We start from the raw sequence: 20,831 nt of genomic DNA on the forward strand, positions 1-20,831 counted from the left end.
TTTTTTGATACCTTCTTTGAGCTAAACATTTACTGACCAACTCATTGGACTACCTAGGTCAAGGGTGCCCAATCCAACCACTCTATTCAGAGTTTTGCTTTAACCCTAATCTAACACACTTGGTCCAGGTAGTGAAGGCCTTCAGAAGAATCTTAAGCATTAGAGCCAGGTGTTTTTGGAGTATTCTACAAGGTGGTACATCTCCAGAACCAGGACTGGGCCTTTGCACAAAGCTGGGACTATTGCGCATGTCTGAATGCCATCAAATCCTCACAGCAATGTCCCAAAATCTATGTAAGGCGTTTGCAGAGGGGTAGAGGCTGTTACTGCAGCAAAGGGACAACTAACTCTCTATTATCATTATCCTTGATCTCCAAAGCAGCTCTAGAGCAGCTGGCGTCCACAAACTTTTGGATGTAGAGTGTATTTTTGTGTTGTACTCTGAAATAGCTCAGAGTTTGACCTACAGCTTGCTTGTTTACAACTTCCTGTTGCAGTTATTCTGTACTTCTGGATTCCATATGGTTCATAAAACCCAAGTTCACTATGGTCTACGTCTTACCTTTTTAGCTGCTGGAGAATTTGAGGAGTCTGAAGCTGGAGAGACCTTTTCGGAAGGCGGCGCTGATGGATTTCCCTTCGTACTTGCCGTAGACGGACTTGTCTTTGTTGTTAGGGAGTCGCTGCTGGATTTATTCCGGGACGGATGACGTGACTGATTAGAGCCTTTGGTCTTTGCCCTTGTACCATCCCCTAATACAGGTCCGGGCTTTTGAGACACTCGGATTGGAGGGCGGCAAATGAAGTTCTCAAGGCTTTTTGGAGGTTTCTTGGTTCGTTTCGTCCCGAGTCCCATCTTAAATTTCACATTAGCTTCTGAACTGTCGCCCTCTTTGCCTGGGAAGTCTTGCAGCTGCTTCTCGCTGGCTTCAGGCTCTTTAGAGGAGGCATCTACTTCTTCTGCTTTGGTCCTTCTCGTTTTCTTCCTCTCGCGCTCTCCTCCGATCTCTGCTGTGGGTGTAGGCAGATCGTTCTTCCTTTTCTTGTCCATTCTGACTTTCAGTGCAGAGACAGAAATCTGTTATTAGGAGCTTATCCAATGACTGTGAGATTCCAAATATTAGGAAAAATGGTGTTCATATACGCCTCCAATTCAGTGCCGTTTTCTCTCATTATATCCTTGACCTAGAAATAAAAAAAACAAAAAACAAAAAATCAACCCTCTTTTACATTTTCCTTGTATTTACTCCTTTTTTGTAGCTTTATAAACCAAAATCTCTCTTTAGTGACTGATAGATTAGGCTTAGATTAGATTAGCCTTGCATGTTGTAGTTGGTGGTAACATCATGCTCCTGCAGATGGCGCTGCACGAGAATGATCGGGCTGCAAATACTTGCGGGAAATGCGACAGGACTCAGGCTTTGAGAAAAGTACAGTACAGTGCAGTGGGTGTTTTGTTGGATGAGTGGGAAATGGGTCACAAAGCAGGTACAGTTAATGATTGGCTAAAAGGAATGACTACATTTGGGCCATTTGGGCCATTTGGGCCATCTGGGCGTGGCCAAAGACCACCGTGTGAAGGAGGTAGCTGAATCTGCAGGTGTATGGAAGCGTACGGTCATATGCTTCCATAGTATTAGAGCCAGGTGTTAGGGGGGGATAAGCCAGGATAAGCCTGGGTGGCATTTTTGACTCAGTACTAATCATCCATTATCAGCACCTGACCTCACTAATGCTCTCATGCCTGAATGCCATCAAATTCTTTAAAGTTCTTCACCACCAATTTCTGAAAGAACACTCCAAGAACTGCAGATTATCGACATATGGAGCGTGAGAGAGTTATGCTAGAGACCTTTGCTCAGTTCTGCTTAGGTAGACTGGGATTTCTGCCACTGCTGGTAGACCCGTATGACCGTATGCTTCCATACACCTGCAGATTCAGCTACTCTATGGCCTTTGGCCACGCCCAAATACAACCCCATCTGTTAGCCAATCATTAACATTTGTCTTGCAACCCATTTTCCATCCTGACACATCCTGCAGGTATTTATAGCCCCATCATTGTGAAATCACTACCACCCTAAACACGTGAGGTGACTTATTTTATTATGTAAATTAGCTCAGTTTTGATTGGCTGGCCTATACCATGCCTAATTTAGAAGGCTGATCGGGTTAAAAACACTCCTTCTAACGTGGGCGGAGCAAATGTGCTGTAGGCACAGATCTACAGTGTCCATATTCAAACTGATGTCACAAGCACATTACCATAACCCCGCCCATTCACACTGAACTCATCACGCTAATGAGTAGTGCAGCCATACATTTCAGCCCTGAACGCACCCTTTCTGATGAGGTGATATAGGGCAGCCAATCACCACAGAGCTCATTTACATGGCTCAGAGGGACACATGGAAACAGCATGAAACATCACATCCCTTCACATCAGGCTCTGCCTCTTCCTTTGAAGAAGCCCTCTAAAATTCCCTCAACACTGTTCTAGGAAAGGGAGGTCCAAAGTGTTTTTGTTGGGTTTCGTCTGAGCGTCTGAAAGGCAGGTGCTTTCCCACACACACTGAGCTCATTTCTCTGAGTGATGACCTCAGTGCATTAACTTGCACAGGGGACCCATAAAAATCCAGCAGTCGACCTCCAGCCCGAGAGGAAGAACACACCATCACAGCCCAGGACAGGCCCTCTAACAGTGGGGACGCTGCAGTGGTTCGAGGCTTTCTCTGCAGTGGGTCGGCGAATACTACAACGTAACGTAGCGATCCTCAGCCTAGCGATACTCAGACTAGCGATGCTCAGTCTAGCGATACTCAGCCTAGCGATCCTCAGCCTAGCGATCCTCAGCGTAACGATACTCAGACTAGCGATGCTCAGTCTAGCGATACTCAGTGTAACGATACTCAGCTTAGCGATACTCAGCCTAGCGATACTCAGCCTGGCGATCCTCAACCTAGCGATGCTCAGCCTAGCGATACTCAGCTTAGCGATACTCAGCCTAGCGATACTCAGTGTAACGATCCTCAGCGTAACGATCCTCAGCCTAGCGATACTCAGCCTGGCGATCCTCAACCTAGCGATGCTCAGTGTAGCGATACTCAGTGAAGCGATACTCAGTGTAACGATCCTCAGCTTAGCGATCCTCAGTGTAACGATCCTCGGCCTAGCGATCCTCAACCTAGCAATCCTCAGTGTAATGATACTCAAAGTAGTGATACTCGACGCAGCAATACTCAACGTAACGGTACCTAGCGTAATGATACTTCACGCAGTGAAGCTAAAAGTAGTGATACTCAACACAGCGACAGTAAACGTAGCAAAACTCAACGTAACGAAATTCACCACAATGATACTCAACCGAGCGATACCCAACATACCACTAAAGAATGGTACTTATCGTAACGACACGCAACTGTGAGCGTCACACGAAACCAGACACGGCAGGCGCTAAGCTAACGTCGCTAATAATCTTCTGCGGTAACCTCAGAAAGCACACGGCAGATACCGAACATGTCTCGGCTGATTTACTGCATCTGGGGTCAGAGGTCAAACATCTAGTTTGCCAAACTACTCCTTTAAGGGGTTCTTCTCAGAGCTGGAGCTGGAGCTGGGATCAGGGACAGTCCCGAAAGTTTTATCGGGACTCTGAAGAGGAGAACGTTCACAGCGGCTGACTTTCGTAGAACCGCATTTAGAAGTCGGTGCTATAAAAATAATCCCAGAGGAGCGGTAAAAAAGAGAAATGGCCCGGGGAGAGCAGAGCCAACACCGAACACATTATGCCTGTGTGTGTGTGTGTGTGTGTGTGTGTGTGTGTATAAGTGTGTGTGTGTGTGTGTTTGTACGTACACAAACTGTGGCTATTAGTAGCTCCGTTCGTGAGCAAAGTGGACGGGATATTTGAGGGTCTTTTTTTTTCTCTCTCTCTTGGAGCTACGTCTACGTTACAGAGTTTACCACCATCATTCATTTCCTTCTGCCTCCGTCAGCGATCGTCGGGCTTCACATCCCTCCAAACATCAGACCGCCCAACGTCTATAACGTTAAAGTCACGTTCTGGCCAAAAAAATCGAACTTCGCCAAATGCAGTCAATCCACAATCCAGTCAAAGATCACGCTGAAGCGTCACGCTGGAGCTACGAGGCTAACATAGCAAATAATGGATGTTTATGGTAAATCGGTTAGCATGGCTAACCTTCACACCGCGCGGAGGTGTTCAGCAGTCTCTAATTGGCTGCAGGACGCTCTGTTATCTGGACACGTGGACTGAAGTACGTCAACATAGCTAGCGAAAAAAGTAGCAGCAGTGAAATGTCACCTTTTCTATTAATTCTACGAAAAAATTTTGGGTTTAATGAATGAATTTAATTTTTAATAGTCATGAAGGTTTTTGTTTTATAAAATGATAAGAAATTAAATTTGATTTTGTAATAATTATATATATATATTCTTCTTTTGCATACATAATAATAATGCAGGGGTATACGGTCAAGCGAACAGTACCGTAAATCTCGCTAAATTAGCCATTACTTCTGTAACTATTTCAACTGATGATTTTAAGGTTGATTATCTAAGCTCTTACAGTCTGAGACCAGCAGGAGGCTGCTGTAAAATTACGATACACCGATTACTCCCAGATATTGTTTAGGGAAGATTTCTACACTAGCTTTAACGAGTTTCTGCAGCCGGTGTACCCAGTGAGGTCCCTAGTGGTTGCATGAGGAACTGCAGCGTAATGTGATGATACTCAGCGTAATGATACTTAGTGTAACTATACTAATCATATCGATACTCAGTGTAGCAATCCTCGGTGTAACAATACTTAATGTAACAATCCAAACTGTAGAAATACTAATCGTAGCGATACTTAGTGTAACGATACTAAATGTAGTGATAAGTAGTGTAGCATCACACAGAGTAAAGATACTTAGCATAATACATAATGATACTAAACACAGAGAAACGTAGCCTAGCGATAAGTAGCCTAGCATTATGTAGCTTACCAAAACTCGAAAGCATAACACTTAAATGTAGCGATACACAGCGTAGCGATACTCGTAGTAGTCATACTCGATACTCGAGTGATACATCGTAATGTGGCATGACCTGACGCAAAGCTGCATCAATTTCCGAAAATATGGATCATCCAGTGCGATAAGGCCGGCTCGGATAAGGCCCTGATAAGGCCGACCGGATAAGGCCGAGCCGGCCTTATCGCACTGGATGATCCATATTTTCGGAAATTGATGCAGTTTTGCGTCAGGTCATGCCACATTACGATGTATCAGGATTGGCTAAATAGTACTGCATCGCTCCTTCCCACTCTCGTATTGACACTACTAGGGTGTTGCTGTGCTGCACTGAAGGGGAGAAAACCGGCCTGCCTTCACACCTTCAGGATCTGAAGAAAGCCTACGTTTTCGGTCAGTTTCACTTTCGTTCTGGGCGACGAAACGGCACGAACGCAGTTCATATTTGACGCTGCTGCCCTCGAAACTACTAATATGACGGCGGAGGTGTTGTTTACTGAAGTGTTTCTGTGACCAGAGAAACGATACTTCAGCTACAGTGATGACAAGCACAAAAAAGAAAAAGCACCGGTGTTGTTTATGGTGTTGATGTTTCAATAAGACGGTTATTTCCCAGTCAACTCGCGAGGCCTAGTGCTCACACGCAGGAGCCGGATACTGTAACGTAAACAGAAGCACAACAGCAGTTCTGTAACGAATTAGCTACAACGACCTCAAATGTTAACCTATAATTTAAAATGTAATATTTTTCTGGACTTTAAAATTTGGTCGGATCTAAATATTCTTTTTTTTTTACTTAAAATAACTTTAAATAATTTAAGTACTTTAAATAAATGCATAATCGTGCAGCCCACACTGAACAGGATTATAAAAATAAATGGTGTAAGAATTTATAGCGCATTAACGCATTATTAATGTTTAATATCTAAGTTTTAATATCATGATAATTAAACAAATTTCCCCTAAGCTTTATTTACAACTTCTCTGATTTTTGGGGGCTTTTGCTTTTTCATCTGTTAATAAAATGTGGTGTAAAAATACCACAAAGTGCTGTATCAACATTATATGAAATAAATACTGACTCACACTCAATCATATGGAGCAGGCCAATGATTCCCCACAAGGGGGCGCTAATAGTATAACTAAAAATAGTGGCATTAATAACTTAACATGTTAGCACCTATTATTAGTGCTTTAACTTTGGCAGCATTAGCTTTTATACCACTCCTGAGGCTGAACGCAATTAAAACCTCACATGCTGCACCATGCTGGAGTGATGGAGCTCCATCCAAATGCAACCAAATCCTCACAGCCATGCTCCCAACAAGCCTACACTACCAAACAGTACTTTCCGTTGTTTTTATATACAACGCTCTCCACAAGGGGGCACTAGCTACCACTTCAAAGTACAAGATCAAGGCCTGGCGCTGTGATGCATCACTGGAGCTCCACCCAAATGCAACCAAATCCTCACAGCCATGCTCCCAACCAGCCTACACTACCAAACAGCACTTTCCGTTGTTTTTATATACAACGCTCTCCACAAGGGGGCACTAGCCACCACTTCAAAGTACAAGATCAAGGCCTGGCGCTGTGATGCATCACTGGAGCTCCACCCAAATGCAACCAAATCCTCACAGCCATGTTCCCAACCAGCCTACACTACCAAACAGCACTTTCCGTTGTTTTTATATACAACGCTCTCCACAAGGGGGCACTAGCCACCACTTCAAAGTACAAGATCAAGGCCTGACGCTGTGATGCATCACTGGAGCTCCACCCAAATGCAATCAAATCCTCACAGCCATGCTCCCAACAAGCCTACACTACCAAACAGCACTTTCCGTTGTTTTTATATACAACGCTCTCCACAAGGGGGCACTAGCCACCACTTCAAAGTACAAGATCAAGGCCTGGCGCTGTGATGCATCACTGGAGCTCCACCCAAATGCAACCAAATCCTCACAGCCATGCTCCCAACCAGCCTACACTACCAAACAGCACTTTCCGTTGTTTTTATATACAACGCTCTCCACAAGGGGGCACTAGCCACCACTTCAAAGTACAAGATCAAGGCCTAGCGCTGTGGTGCATCACTGGAGCTCCACCCAAATGCAATCAAATCCTCACAGCCATGCTCCCAACCAGCCTACGCTACCAAACACTCCCCAAAAGGGGGCGCTAGCTACCACGTCGTTACGGGAAGAGCGAAAGGTCAAGGCCAAGCTCCAGCTAGTGGGGCAGCACTGGGCCAGTTACCGAGCTGAAGGCTGAATGCCATCAAATCCTCCACGCAGAAATGCCGTAAAACCGTACGCAGGCCGAGCGACTACCGGCGGTCCTAGCCCACCCGCCAGCAGAGCGGTTTCTCAGGGCTACAGTGACTCACCAGAGAGACGTGACTCATAGGCTTAGTGTAGAATTACTGTAGACTTACTGTAGAGTACAGTGGTCCACTGTACTGTTTTTGGGGTTATCCCCCCCTAATCTAAACTAGAGACCCCCTGTACACTCCTCTCTTTTTTTTGGTGTGACCTAGATATAAGCCTGGTGCTCCCAAAATAGAATAAACTGGAGCATAACAGCCACAAGGATGGAGAAGGGCCATGGAAAACGTGGTGCTAATTAAGTAGCAGCTTATTACAATGGCGTTGGGCATATCAACGCCCCAGCATCTCTGCGGAGGAGGGTGGAGAGGGTGGAGATGGTGGTCGAGGGGGCATCTGGGGTTTTTTAGGGAGCGATGTAGGTCGTGTTAGAGGGTGCCGGTGCTGTTTTTGGGGGTCGGATTGCCGGGGGACGGATCTACGCTGCTGAAGTTGGCTTGATGTTGGAATTGTCCGTTCCACCTTAAATGGTGCAGCAGTTACGTTCTGGCGCCGGAGGCGCCAGAACGTAACTGCTGCACCATTTAAGGTGGAACGGACAATTCCAACTTCATTCTCGTATATCGTGAGATAGGAGAAAACACCGTGCACCAAAATGCCCCAAAAATTTAATAAACACTCCTAGCAGCTACACCGCGTCAAAAAACAGCATTTTAAAATCGTATTTAAAAAAATTATTAAAATTAATAACAATAACAACAACATAATCGCACTCGTTTCAAGGCCTAAACAGCCCAGCTCAGTTTCGAATTACATCAGCTCTACTTTGCAAGAAAAAACAACAACAACAACAACAAGGTTTAAGCAATAAACAACATAAACAACAATAACAACAACAATAGTAGCAATACTAGCACTAATAGCTATTAGCTAGCGATTCCCACGCTCTGCCAGTGGACTTACCCACTGAAGGAGGAGAAGAAGAAGAAGGAGGAGGTGGAGGTGGAGGAGGAGGTGGTGGAGGAGGAGGAGGTAGCTAGTTAGACCTACACCACACTAGAAGAAAGAAGAAGAAGAGGAGGAGGAGGAGGAGGATGAGAAGGAGGAGGAGGAGGAGGTGTAGTCTGAGCTCAGCGAGGTGAACGTGGAGAACCGGAGGGAGGTCGCGGCTCCGCCGAGTGATGGACCCGGGAGGACGAGCACTGTGCAGCGGCGGACGACACTCGAGTTCCCCCTGCTCAGCTCTCCTACCCCCTCTACCTTTACCAGCCCTCTCTCTCTCTCTCTCTCTCTCTCACTCTCTCTCTCTCTCTCTCTCTCTCTCTCCACCTCCCCTCCTGCTCTTCGTCTCTTGCGCAGTTGTTTTACATCAAAAGCACAGGCGAACACTGTGTACCCACACACACACACACACACACACACACACACACACACACACACACACTCCAGGCTACTACTAATAGCTGGCTGAAATGAACCCCTGGCTCCTGTAAACAACCCGCGTGCTTATGTAATGTTACTACTGATGTTAGAGGAGTGTTGGAGTTGTGTAGTAGCCATAACATTAAAACCAGCACTGATGCTCTCCTGGTCGCAGTGGTGGCTGTGCATGTTGGGCAGCAGGCGAGGAGACGGATGATGAGGGCGATGTGTGGGAAGAAGGGTGGGTGGATTGAAGGAGGAGGATTTTTAGGAATTTTAAGGAATGGATGGATGGATTGGTTGAAGGGGGGATGGATGGGGAGATGGATGGATGGATCTGTTGATGGATGGATGGATGGATCTGTTGATGGATGGATGGATGGTTGGATGGATGCATGGATGGATCTGTTGATGGATGGATGGATGGATGTTGGATGCATGGATGGATGGATCTGTTGATGGATGGATGGATGGTTGGATGGATGCATGGATGGATGGATCTGTTGATGGATGGATGGATGGTTGGATGCATGGATGGATGGATCTGTTGATGGATGGATGGATGGTTGGATGGATGCATGGATGGATGGATCTGTTGATGGATGGATGGATGGTTGGATGCATGGATGGATCTGTTGATGGATGGATGGATGGTTGGATGGATGCATGGATGGATGGATCTGTTGATGGATGGATGGATGGTTGGATGGATGCATGGATGGATGGATCTGTTGATGGATGGATGGATGGATGGATGGTTGGATGCATGGATGGATGGATCTGTTGATGGATGGATGGATGGATGGATGGTTGGATGCATGGATGGATGGATCTGTTAATGGATGGATGCATGGATGGATGGATCTGTTGATGGATGGATGGATCTGTTAATGGATGGATGCATGGATGGATGGATCTGTTGATGGATGGATGGATGGGTTGATGGATGGATAGATGGATGGGTTGATGGATGAAATGGAAGGGTATATAACTGGGTAGATGGATGCATGGATGGATGGATGATGGATGAAATGGAGGGATGCATGGATGGATTGATGGGCGGATAACTGGGTAGATGGATGGATTCAAGGATGGATGACATGGATGAATGGATGAGTTGATGGATTGATGGTTGAATAGATGGATGGATTCAAGGATGGATGACATGGGTGGTTGGGTGCATGGATGGATGGTTGGGTGCATGGATGGATGGATTGACAGGTGGATGTGTTGATGGATGAAATTAAAGTATGATTGGAATGGGTGGATGGATGGTTGGATGGATTAATGGATAGATGGATTGATTGACGGGTGGGTGGTTAGATGGATGACAAGGAAGGATGGATGATGGATGGATAGATCTATTGATGGATGGATGTTGGATGAATGGATGGATGGATTGATTGATTGAAGGGTGGATAGCTGTGTAGATGGATGGATTGAAGGATGGATGACATGGATGGTTGGGTTATGGGTGGATGGATAGATGGATTGATTGATGGGTGGGTGGTTGGATGGATGACATGGAAGGATGGATGATGGATGGATAGATCTGTTGATGGATGGATGGATGGATCTGTTGATGGATGGATGGATCTGTTGATGGATGGATGGATGGTTGGATGGATGCATGGATGGATCTGTTGATGGATGGATGGATGGATGTTGGATGCATGGATGGATGGATCTGTTGATGGATGGATGGATGGTTGGATGGATGCATGGATGGATGGATCTGTTGATGGATGGATGGATGGTTGGATGCATGGATGGATGGATCTGTTGATGGATGGATGGATGGTTGGATCTGTTGATGGATGGATGGATGGATGGTTGGATGCATGGATGGATGGATCTGTTGATGGATGGATGGATGGTTGGATGCATGGATGGATGGATCTGTTGATGGACGGATGGATGGTTGGATGGATGCATGGATGGATGGATCTGTTGATGGATGGATGGATGGTTGGATGGATGCATGGATGGATGGATCTGTTGATGGATGGATGGATGGTTGGATGGATGCATGGATGGATGGATCTGTTAATGGATGGATGGTTGGATAGATCTGTTGATGGATGGATGGATGGATAGATCTGTTGATGGATAGATGGATGGGTTGATGGATGGATGGATGGATGGGTTGATGGATGGATAGATGGATGGGTTGATGGATGAAATGGAAGGGTATATAACTGGGTAGATGGATGCATGGATGGATGGATGATGGATGGGTTGATGGATGAAATGGAAGGGTATATAACTGGGTAGATGGATGCATGGATGGATGGATGATGGATGAAATGGAGGGATGCATGGATGAATTGATGGGCGGATAACTGGGTAGATGGATGGATTCAAGGATGGATGACATGGATGAATGGATGAGTTGATGGATTGATGGTTGAATAGATGGATGGATTCAAGGATGGATGACATAGGTGGTTGGGTGCATGGATGGGTGGTTGGGTGCATGGATGGATGGATTGACAGGTGGATGTGTTGATGGATGAAATTAAAGTATGATTGGAATGGGTGGATGGATGGTTGGATGGATTAATGGATAGATGGATTGATTGACGGGTGGGTGGTTAGATGGATGACAAGGAAGGATGGATGATGGATGGATAGATCTATTGATGGATGGATGTTGGATGAATGGATGGATGGATTGATTGATTGAAGGGTGGATAGCTGTGTAGATGGATGGATTGAAGGATGGATGACATGGATGGTTGGGTTATGGGTGGATGGATAGATGGATTGATTGATGGGTGGGTGGTTGGATGGATGACATGGAAGGATGGATGATGGATGGATAGATCTGTTGATGGATGGATGGTTGGATGCATGGATGGATGAATGGATTGACGGGTGGATGCGTTGATGGAGGAAATGACAGGATGACTGATGGATGGACAGATCTATTGATGGATGGATGGATGGATGAACTCAGTTCTGTCAGTCATTAATAACGAAGTCTCCTCCAAATTAAGTGCAGTACTGTGGATGACCAGAGGAGGCAGATGTTCCAGGATGGATTCACCTCTCTCTCTCTCTCTCTTTCACACACACACACACACACACACACACACACACACTCCTAAAGCCCACCATTTGTTGAAACTGGCTAGCTGTTTTAAGGGAGATTTTGATTGAATATTTAATAACAAATAAACACATAAATAAAAAAATACACTGCTGTAGTTATTAGTGTGTATTGCTTTTTATTATTATTATTATTATTATTATTATTATTATTATTATTATTATTATTGTATTATATTATTCAGTAAAATCATTGTGTTTATATGTGAATATTGTATATAATATAATAAAATTGTCCAATAAGGATTAGTTTCTCGAGTAGATACCTTTGGTTTTGCAGCTGCTTGAGTCTAAAAACTTAATTAAATTTAGAAAAAGATATTTATAATTGCACTATTTATAATAATATTTTAACTTACTTAATGTCATTTTAAACACATTTATTTATTGTATTTATTGAGCCATAACTCAAACTTTTATTTTGGCAGCGCTTGAGCTTTTATTTTGTAGTTTCCTCCTACGGAAGCCCAGAGGAACAGGCGGGGCTAAAGCAGTCATGGCGTGTAGCTGGATCGTTTTGCGTTTATGAAATATTGGAAGATTATTTGCAGTAAATAATTTCTGCGCGTGGAGACGGACTGAACTCCTCCAGCCGCGCGAGGCTCGGGCTCGTTAGCTCGCGGTAAGCGCTCCTCCGCGGGTCCTGAGCTCCGCCGTGTTGTTCTTCCACGCGTGGGTCAAGGTTACGTTCCTCCCACATTTACTGATCAAGTGATCAATAAGAAGATCGAGCGTTTACTGACTGTATTATTATTATTATTATTATTTATTATTATTATTATTATTATTTATTATTATTATTTATTTATTTATTTATTTATTATTATTTATTATTATTATTCTGCTATCGTTACCGGGAGCTCTGCGGAGAAGCGAGGGTTTAGCAGACCGTCTGTAGTAAATCAGTATGAAGCTCCTCTGCCCTTTAATTCAGCTTTAATAAACCAGCAGAAGCCTCCAGCACTCAGAGTCACCCAGGAGGTCACCTGAAGTCACCTGAAGTCACCTGAAGTCACCTGAAGCTTGGGAAGGTTGTCTAGATATAGTACATGCCCAGCATCCTTAGCTGACACAGGGGCTTTTAGTTTGAAATATGCTACAGTCTATTTTATATGAATATTATTATTGTTATTTATTTATTTATAATTTTTAAAACTTTTTTTCCATATTTGGAATAGCAATTCTGTTTAAAATGTGCAGAAAAATCTGGAAAAATAAATATTTCCATAGTAATATTTTTTATTTGTATTTTTTTTGTTTACTATATATATATTATTGTTATTATTTTTTTTTAATTCATGATGCACAACATTAATATTGACTAAATACATAATTAGCAACAGATTTCCAAACACTTCCAAAAACTATACTCAACATAGGGGTAGCAGGTGAACAGTCAGTTCTTGAAGGTGATGGAGGTGTAGAAGCAGGAAAAATGGACAAGAACCGAACTGTGATGTTCTAGACGACGGTCAGAACGTCTCTACCGGCAACAGGGTCATGGGTGCCCAAGGCTCTCATTGATGTATAGAGAGATAGGTGGGCGGATGGACAGTGTGGTCAGCCACTGCTTCAGGCTTTTATGTTTTTGTGTGTATTCAGGTCAGGTCTCTGTATAATGGTCCTCGTATTCGACCTTAAGAATAAACTTCTCGAACCTCGACAAACTTCTTTTTTTGTTATTTAAAATATAAAGAAATAATTAAAATAGTCACTGTAATCTGGATCCATTACAACTGTCCTTGTTGTTGTGTTGTAATTTTTGGGTTTCCCCCCTTCACAGAACATGAACCTGCCACGCCTTTATCATCGGTTACGTCTGACGGTCAGTAGCTTCCCCTGCTAGAGTGCTTAAAGTGTTCATACTCAAACCAGCACCCTGACCCCCCCCCCCCCCCCATCCCCTAACTGACTGACCGATGCCGTTCTGCTGCTGTTCTGTCCAGGTGTCGCAGGCGCGCTCCTTCCACGTCTGCAGTACCGTTCAGCAGGTGGAAACGGTTGCCGTGGCGGCGGAGTCAGACGTGCCCAGTCAGTTTTCAGTATTCAGGACATCCGAGAATGACCCGGTATGTGTTTGAATGTCTTCATAGAAACACAGAAATGACCCCATCGCTGATGGGCTGAATCAGATTTCAGTTTCATGATTAACGGACCAATCAAAATGCTCCAAAATGAATTGGATTCAAAAATATTTTGACATTGACTTCCTTTGAAAGTTCAGAAAAATAAATTGAGATAGGAGGTTTTTGCGTGATGGTCTCCCTAGGTTCATTTTCCTTTATCCTGAGCTTGTCCTGTCCTCTCCTCCACAGGCGTGTCACACAGACCTGCATGTCGGTCAGTATTACACGCTCCCTCCCGCACAGGTCCGCACACTGTTCCCACATGGACTGCCCCCACGCTTCCAGATGCAGGTACCTGCAGTTTTTTATTATCTGGACTGATCTGCTCAGTAAATCACTGATATTAGAATAAACACTAATAATAACACTCCTACAGAAAGTGGTGGAGGTTCTCCATCACTGTGTTCATCATTAGAACATCTCCAAAGTTCTCCTCATGGAGTCTAGTGTTACTTAGAGTTCTCCTCAGATCAACACCTGGTTTGGTGGTAAATCAGAGCTTAATGATGGTAAATCAGGTGAGCTGCTGCTGCTGCTGCTGCTGCTGATGGAGGTGAACACATCCTCCACGCTGTGCTGGCTGGACTGGGGGGCGTCCAGGAGAACCCTGGAGGAACCGAGCTCTGTTCTTCAGACTAGCTCACCGACAAGATCTCACTACTTTCTTTCTTCAGAATGAGAAGCTCTTGTTTCTCCTTTTTACTGGATTCATGTTCAGCTGCTTTATCTGTTCTGATCAGATCTGGAGCTTCTGCAGTAGAACCCTCTCACCGCTGAGAGACGGGGGGTAGAGTGACGGGGGTTATAGGGGCCTAGAACCTTCTGCACAGTGCCGTACATTTGTGATTTTACATTGTGAGTTTGTTGGGTGTGTGTGTGTGTGTGTGTGTGTGTGTGTGTTCCATCTTCCCTGTTTCTCGTCTCCAGATGAAGACATTTAACGAGGCGTGTGTGATGGTGAGGCAGCCCACGGTGGAGCTCATCTCTTACCTGAAGAAAGCAGACTACAGCAAACCTGCCCAGTGCTATGTGCTCTGTATCCTTCGGTCACACACACTCCAGCACCCACCTCACCTGAAAGGCTAAGGCTAAGGCTAAGGCTAAGGCTAAGGTACTGGAAGGCTGGACCCACTACTTAGCATGGCACAGCACACACACACTCCCCTCAAACTGCTTGGAGGTGTTCGTGGTCTTTTGATTAGGCTTGATTGTGTGGTTTCGGACACTGTCGGACTCGCCGTTCTCTAGAAACATGAGCCGGACTCGAGTGTGTGTGTGTGTGTGTGTGTGTTTATTGGTTTGAGTGTTTCCCTTGACAGTCCTGTAGATGGAGAGAAGGGCAGTGGGAAGACTCTGTCGATGTGCCACGCGCTGCATTTCTGCTCCACTCAAGGCTGGATAGTGCTGCACATACCAGATGGTGAGGAACTCGTGTGGTCAGTTATATAACCAGCATTTATTACCAATCAGTCATACAAGAACCGAAGACCTCACGCAATATTAGTGAACCTAAGGGACACACAGGCTCTCAGGACCTCCATCCGCTATAGGGTAATGGGGTGAGTCGGCAGAACTGCTCATCTTGGCACCAGTACGAACTCCCAGCGAATACCCTAGATTTCAGAAGCAAGAGCAGGAAGAGCAGGTGTCCACATACTTTTGACCATGTAGTGTAGGTGGCCTACCCAAGAGTAACCCAGCGTCAAACGCTTGAGCTGTTTCTGGCTGTTCTAGCTGCTCTAGAACCTCGCATATCATTAAAATGAGGGAGGGATACATGCTGCAGGGTGTAGTGCAGCTACAGAAAGTAGTCCCTAAAGAAAACTGCATTAGTTCAGATTCTCTATTCACTATTTTACCTTCATCATCATCATCATCATCATCATTCCATATAAAACTCAGAAGCTGAGTTGTAGCTGCACTGGGGGGTTTGGATAGGGGATAAATTATGGGCTGTATCTGTGCTGTAGTCATGGCGACCGACACCATGCGTCCATTCACCATCACTGTAAAGAAATATGGGTAAATTTCCGTACCCAGATTCACGGCAAACCCCTTTTTTGCAGAACATTGAAAGGAGAATTTGTTGCCGCCCCCTCAAATAAATAAATAAATAAATGAACAAACTAATAAATAAATGTGATTCGAGGCTGTTTTCCGCTTTGTTTTGCAGCTCATTCGTGGATGAAAAACTGCCAGGAGCTGCTGCCCTCAACATCCCGCCCAGGCCGCTTTGACCAGCCGCTCCAGGCGTCGCAGTGGCTGAAGAATTTCAAAACCACCAATGAGCACATCCTCTCTAAGGTACACGAAAAGGACAAAAGTATTGGGACACCTGCTCATTCATTCACTGTTTAGGGTATTTAAAAGAGCTGATCCTGCTTCTGTTGGAGTAACTGTCTCTACTGTCCAGAGAAGAGGAGCATTGCTGTGAGGGTTTGATTGCATTCAGTGGCAGGATGTTAGATGATCACCTCCCAACTCATCCCAACCCAAAAGTACTGGATGGAGCACCATCACTCCAGAGAACACAGTTCCTCCACTGCTCCACAGCTCCTCAATGCTGGGGGGCTTTATACCCCTCTAGCCCACGCCTAGTATTATTAGGCAGCATGGAGCCAATAGGGTCATGATGTTGATCTGCTTCAGAGAGTCCTATTCTATTGGCAGTACTTCTTCTCTACACAGACTAGACAAGCTGTGTGTGTGCATTTGCACATCTGTGTCAGCAATGGTTGCAGCTTAAAGTAGCTGAATGTATTCATTAGAAGGGGCGTCCACAAACATTTGGACATGTAGTGTCCAATCTCCAGTTTCGTCATTTTTCAATCCCCCACCCGCTATCTATTATACGATGCTACCTGCGCTGGGAGACGCGATGGTCCACCACTGGAGCGCCACATGATTGGACGAGAGCGCTAGGGTCATCCCCCCTCTCTGTTTTCTGGGACTCCCGTTTACGGATGGCTGTGGCATCACCAGAGAGCGAACTCTCAATCTTCTAATGGTGTTTAAGCCTGAGCTTAGACAGTTGCGCCACCCAGGAACTGTCCTGTATTTTATCTCTGCTGTAGTGAAGTAAATCTCACACGAATCGCAATTTTGATTGATTGATTGATTGATTCATTGATTGATTTGCCGTGTAGCAGCACTCCAGTAGCTGGTTGCTCTTTCTGAAGCCAAACCAGTGCAATGCATGACCTTCTATAATGTTCTGTGTCTGAGCAGCTAAAGACAACGCAGCGTTATGTGTGGACGAAGAGAGAGAGCACCGAGGAGGGACAGCTTTTAGGGGAGCTGGTTGACCAGGTGAGGACCAATCGCACCTTTTGATGCTCATGATGGTCACACTTCTGGTACTAAATTGTCCAAAGGATGTGTGTGTTGGTCGGTTCTACCTCACACTCTTTTCTTCTCTCCGCAGGGCCTGTCCCGTGTGAAGAGCAGCAGCGATGTGGTGGGGGCATTGTTGAGGGAGCTGCGGCTGCAGACAGGGGGCGCCGCTGACGGAGCCTTCAGGCTGGCTGTGGCTGTAGATGGAGTCAACGCTGTGTGGGGGAGGACGACTCTGAAAAAGGAGGACAAGAGTGTGGTACTGGTGGATCATATTAACTCAATAGAGCATTATAGAGCGCCCCCTATGCTTCCTGTAGTGTATTACAGTCTGTCAGAATGAGCGTGTGGATCATATGATCATCATAGAGCATTATAGAGCGCCTCCTGTGCTTCCTGTAGTGTATTACAGTCTGTCAGAATGAGTGTGTGGATCATATGATAATTATAGAGCATTATAGAGCGCCCCCTACGCTTCCTGTAGTGTATTACAGTCTGTCAGAATGAGCGTGTGGATCATATGATAATTATAGAGCATTATAGAGCGCCCCCTACGCTTCACCTAAGCTTTCTCTTGGTTTGTTAGGTTTTGCCAGAGGAGCTAACACTTATCCACAACCTGAGGAAAATGCTGAGGAATGACTGGGTGAGTTCACAAATGACCCGTCGAAATAATTACCGCGTTCCTTGTTCTGATTGGTTGGTTCTGTGTTCGTCCTCTCACTCATTTTCTTTGTCCTCTTTTTTTAGTGTGGGGGAGCCATTCTCACAACCCTGTCTCAGACCGGGTCCCTGTTCACACCTCGCGCAGCCTACCTGCCCATGGAACTGTTGGGAGAGGTCAGTAGACGCACGTCCATCCAGGCCCCGCCCACAGCGTGCGCTACAGCGGATGTTTTTAGGCGTAATAATCATCTCCTCTTTCTGTTTTAGGAGGGGTTTGATAGCATGGACCCCTTTGTGCCGGTCCCTGTTTCCAACTACGACGAAAGGGAGTTTGAGAGCTGTTACCTGTACTACATGGATCGTCACTGGCTCCAGCATGCACACAGTGAGTGGACAAGTCCATGCACTTCATCCAAAGAAGGGAATATATATATATATATAAACCCTCTATATAAGATGATATACAATATAATTTTATTTATTTAGATTTAAACATTACATTGAGACACATGGCCTGCATTTAAGATGGTCCACAGGTCCAGAGCTGATCTGTGCAGTATGTAGGAGCGTACAGGTGTTTCACAGCTGTACTCGGGCCTCTCTGATCTACTCTGATGTTCCCGCAGGTCGAACGGAGGAGGGCAAGAAAGAGCTCATCTTTCTCAGCAACAGAAACCCGGCCGCTCTGGAGAGACTGTGCGCCTTCCTGTAATAAATATCCCTCTTCTCTCTTTTCTCTCTCTCCTCTCTCTCTTCTCTGTCTCTCGCGCTTGTTCTCTCCTCCTGTGTGAAATTATACGTACAGATTAAAAGCTCTTTAATAATAAAAAGTCCCTTGTGGAAAAACTGGCCCGTCACACCGACGTCATCATTCATCCCCCGTCTCACAGTTACGCAGCACTCAGACCCGTCTCTGGTTTTCCGTAGTAAGATGTTTATAATAATGTAATAAATCTAGGTGTCTGATTGGATATAAATACATAGATTTGTAATAAGTAATGTTGACAAGATTGTCAGCTATCTAATAATCTAATAAACTTGCGTTGACAGACCGTTCAGACCGTTCCTTCAGCTTCTCACAGAGGATTTAAACAATTAAATAAAAAAATAAGCTGCTTCTTAGTGCAATAAATTCCCTACAAATAAAAATAATGACTCATTAAAAGTTTAATGTTCTAATGTAACCTAATTTTTTTTTTTTGCATATGTTATTTATTTATTTATTTATTTATTTATTTATATGCCCTTTTTTTTATCTACCAAGCAGTTGTGCAGCAGTTTACATGATCTTTCTTTATGGCTCAGAGTTTAACAGCATGTTTTCGTTACTGTCTCTTTAATGCACAGTGCATGTTTTGACTGGCTGTCCTGCAGCTGTGTCGTTTTTGGGGAGCAGTCTGGGTTGGTGGGCGTGACTGTCTTATCTCTGTCATGAAAGTTCATCATAATTGAATTCTAGGGTCTGATCTTGGGCGGTGGTCTGGAAATGAGGGGTGTTCAGGTCAGTTTCTGGAGTGTTGCTTTGTGTATCTCGGCAGTGGAAAACACAGGAGCTCCACTGACAAAAAAAAAAACAGCCTTGACAGACGTCAACAGTCAGACAACCGTTGCTATCTCGGCAGTGAATTGTCAACACAGGCGCGTGCAGCCTGACGCTAGTACCCCCCCCCACACACACACACACGCTTTACAGCACTGAAATAGCAATCCGCCAAGGTCAGAAAGACCGCACCTGGCTCTTAAAGGGAGCAACCTGCTGATTGGTTCATTGTTGCACGTTACGCCCCAAAAAACACGCCCCTGATTAATTAAGAGACTTAGTATGGGACTTTTTCCCGTCGTTACCATAGCAAAGGTGCACAGACACGCCCCCTTAATCAAGCCGTGGTTCACGGCTGGCCTAAAGATCACTAAGATAGAGCCCAAACCGTCACATTTTGTTTTACTTTTGGCTTTTAGGATCAGTGTGGCTCATAATAAAGGCCTGAAATTTGCTACTTTAATTGTAATAAATATGAAATCTGACTGTTTACCTTTTGGAATGAAATGATGAATATTCAAATTCACTGAGATGCACTAGTATACTGTACGTAAACATGAGGGTTGTTGTGACATCACAAAAGCCGCAAGCTCAAAATGGGCCGTTTATGCAGATTAGCGTCCATATATGGGCTGTCTGGTCCAGGGAGTGAGCAGGGGAGTAGACGTTCTCCATGCTGTGTGCTCTTTACCTCCATGCAGGAAGCGTAAGAGGCTCTGGACTGATCCTTCAGGTCCGGCGACGGCTCTCGTTCATCACTGTATTATCTCCCAAAAATAAACGAGAGGAAGACTTGATGAACTTTTAATGACTCTACGGGTTCCTACTGGCCATTAGGCAGCATGTACGACAGCGCCCATTAACTCGGCGGGCCTGGAATGAGTTATGGCTATCTGTTCACATTACAGAAGTGTTTGTATTATAGATGGGAACAGGCTTTAGAACCTTAAACAGAACCTTTCCAACGTCGCAGTGGGGATCGGATCGCAGCCAAGCATCAGTGATGGAGGCCTTAAATGACTGGCCTGGTGCGTAACTCTGTATACTGTATATCTATCTATCTATTGACCTGTCTGTCTGTCTATCTAGCTTTCTATCTATCTATCTATCTATCGACCTGTCTGTCTGAATGTCTATCTATCTATCGACCTGTCTATCTATCTATCTATCTATCTATCTATCTATCTATCTATCTGTCTATCTACCTGTCTGTCTATCTACCTGTCTGTCTATCTATCTATCCATCGACCTGTCTGTCTATCTATCTATC

General features: G+C 45.0%; 2 protein-coding genes across 6 annotated transcripts in view; one reads left to right on the top strand and one right to left on the bottom strand.

Moving 5' to 3' along the window:
• The window catches only part of LOC140556564 (histone-lysine N-methyltransferase ASH1L-like), a 29,498-nt gene extending 20,802 nt beyond the window's left edge, over positions 1–8,696 (bottom strand). For 2 of the 5 annotated variants that reach the window (XM_072680617.1, XM_072680616.1), the window contains exons 1-2: positions 8,327–8,694; positions 563–1,185 (exon numbers count right to left, since the gene is read on the bottom strand). In XM_072680617.1, the coding sequence (XP_072536718.1) occupies positions 563–1,051 (489 nt within the window). In that variant the 5' untranslated portion in view covers positions 1,052–1,185; positions 8,327–8,694. Of the gene's footprint in view, positions 1–562; positions 1,186–8,326 lie in introns of all 5 variants that reach the window. The other 3 variants (XM_072680618.1, XM_072680620.1, XM_072680619.1) reach the window with 2 other exon arrangements.
• Positions 8,697–12,367: 3,671 nt separating this feature from the next.
• On the top strand, positions 12,368–18,878 carry dap3 (death associated protein 3). The gene is made up of 13 exons (XM_072679086.1): positions 12,368–12,518; positions 13,680–13,721; positions 13,843–13,965; positions 14,212–14,313; positions 14,950–15,058; positions 15,350–15,442; positions 16,196–16,326; positions 17,251–17,331; positions 17,447–17,614; positions 17,942–18,001; positions 18,106–18,195; positions 18,289–18,406; positions 18,648–18,878. Exons 2-13 carry the CDS (start codon positions 13,683–13,685, stop codon positions 18,731–18,733), a joined length of 1,200 nt encoding a protein of 399 aa, XP_072535187.1. The 5' UTR covers positions 12,368–12,518; positions 13,680–13,682; the 3' UTR covers positions 18,734–18,878.
• Positions 18,879–20,831: the final 1,953 nt, after the last annotated feature.

This window comes from Salminus brasiliensis, chromosome 5 (assembly GCF_030463535.1).
Source record: "Salminus brasiliensis chromosome 5, fSalBra1.hap2, whole genome shotgun sequence".
NCBI classification, from domain to species: domain Eukaryota; kingdom Metazoa; phylum Chordata; class Actinopteri; order Characiformes; family Bryconidae; genus Salminus; species Salminus brasiliensis.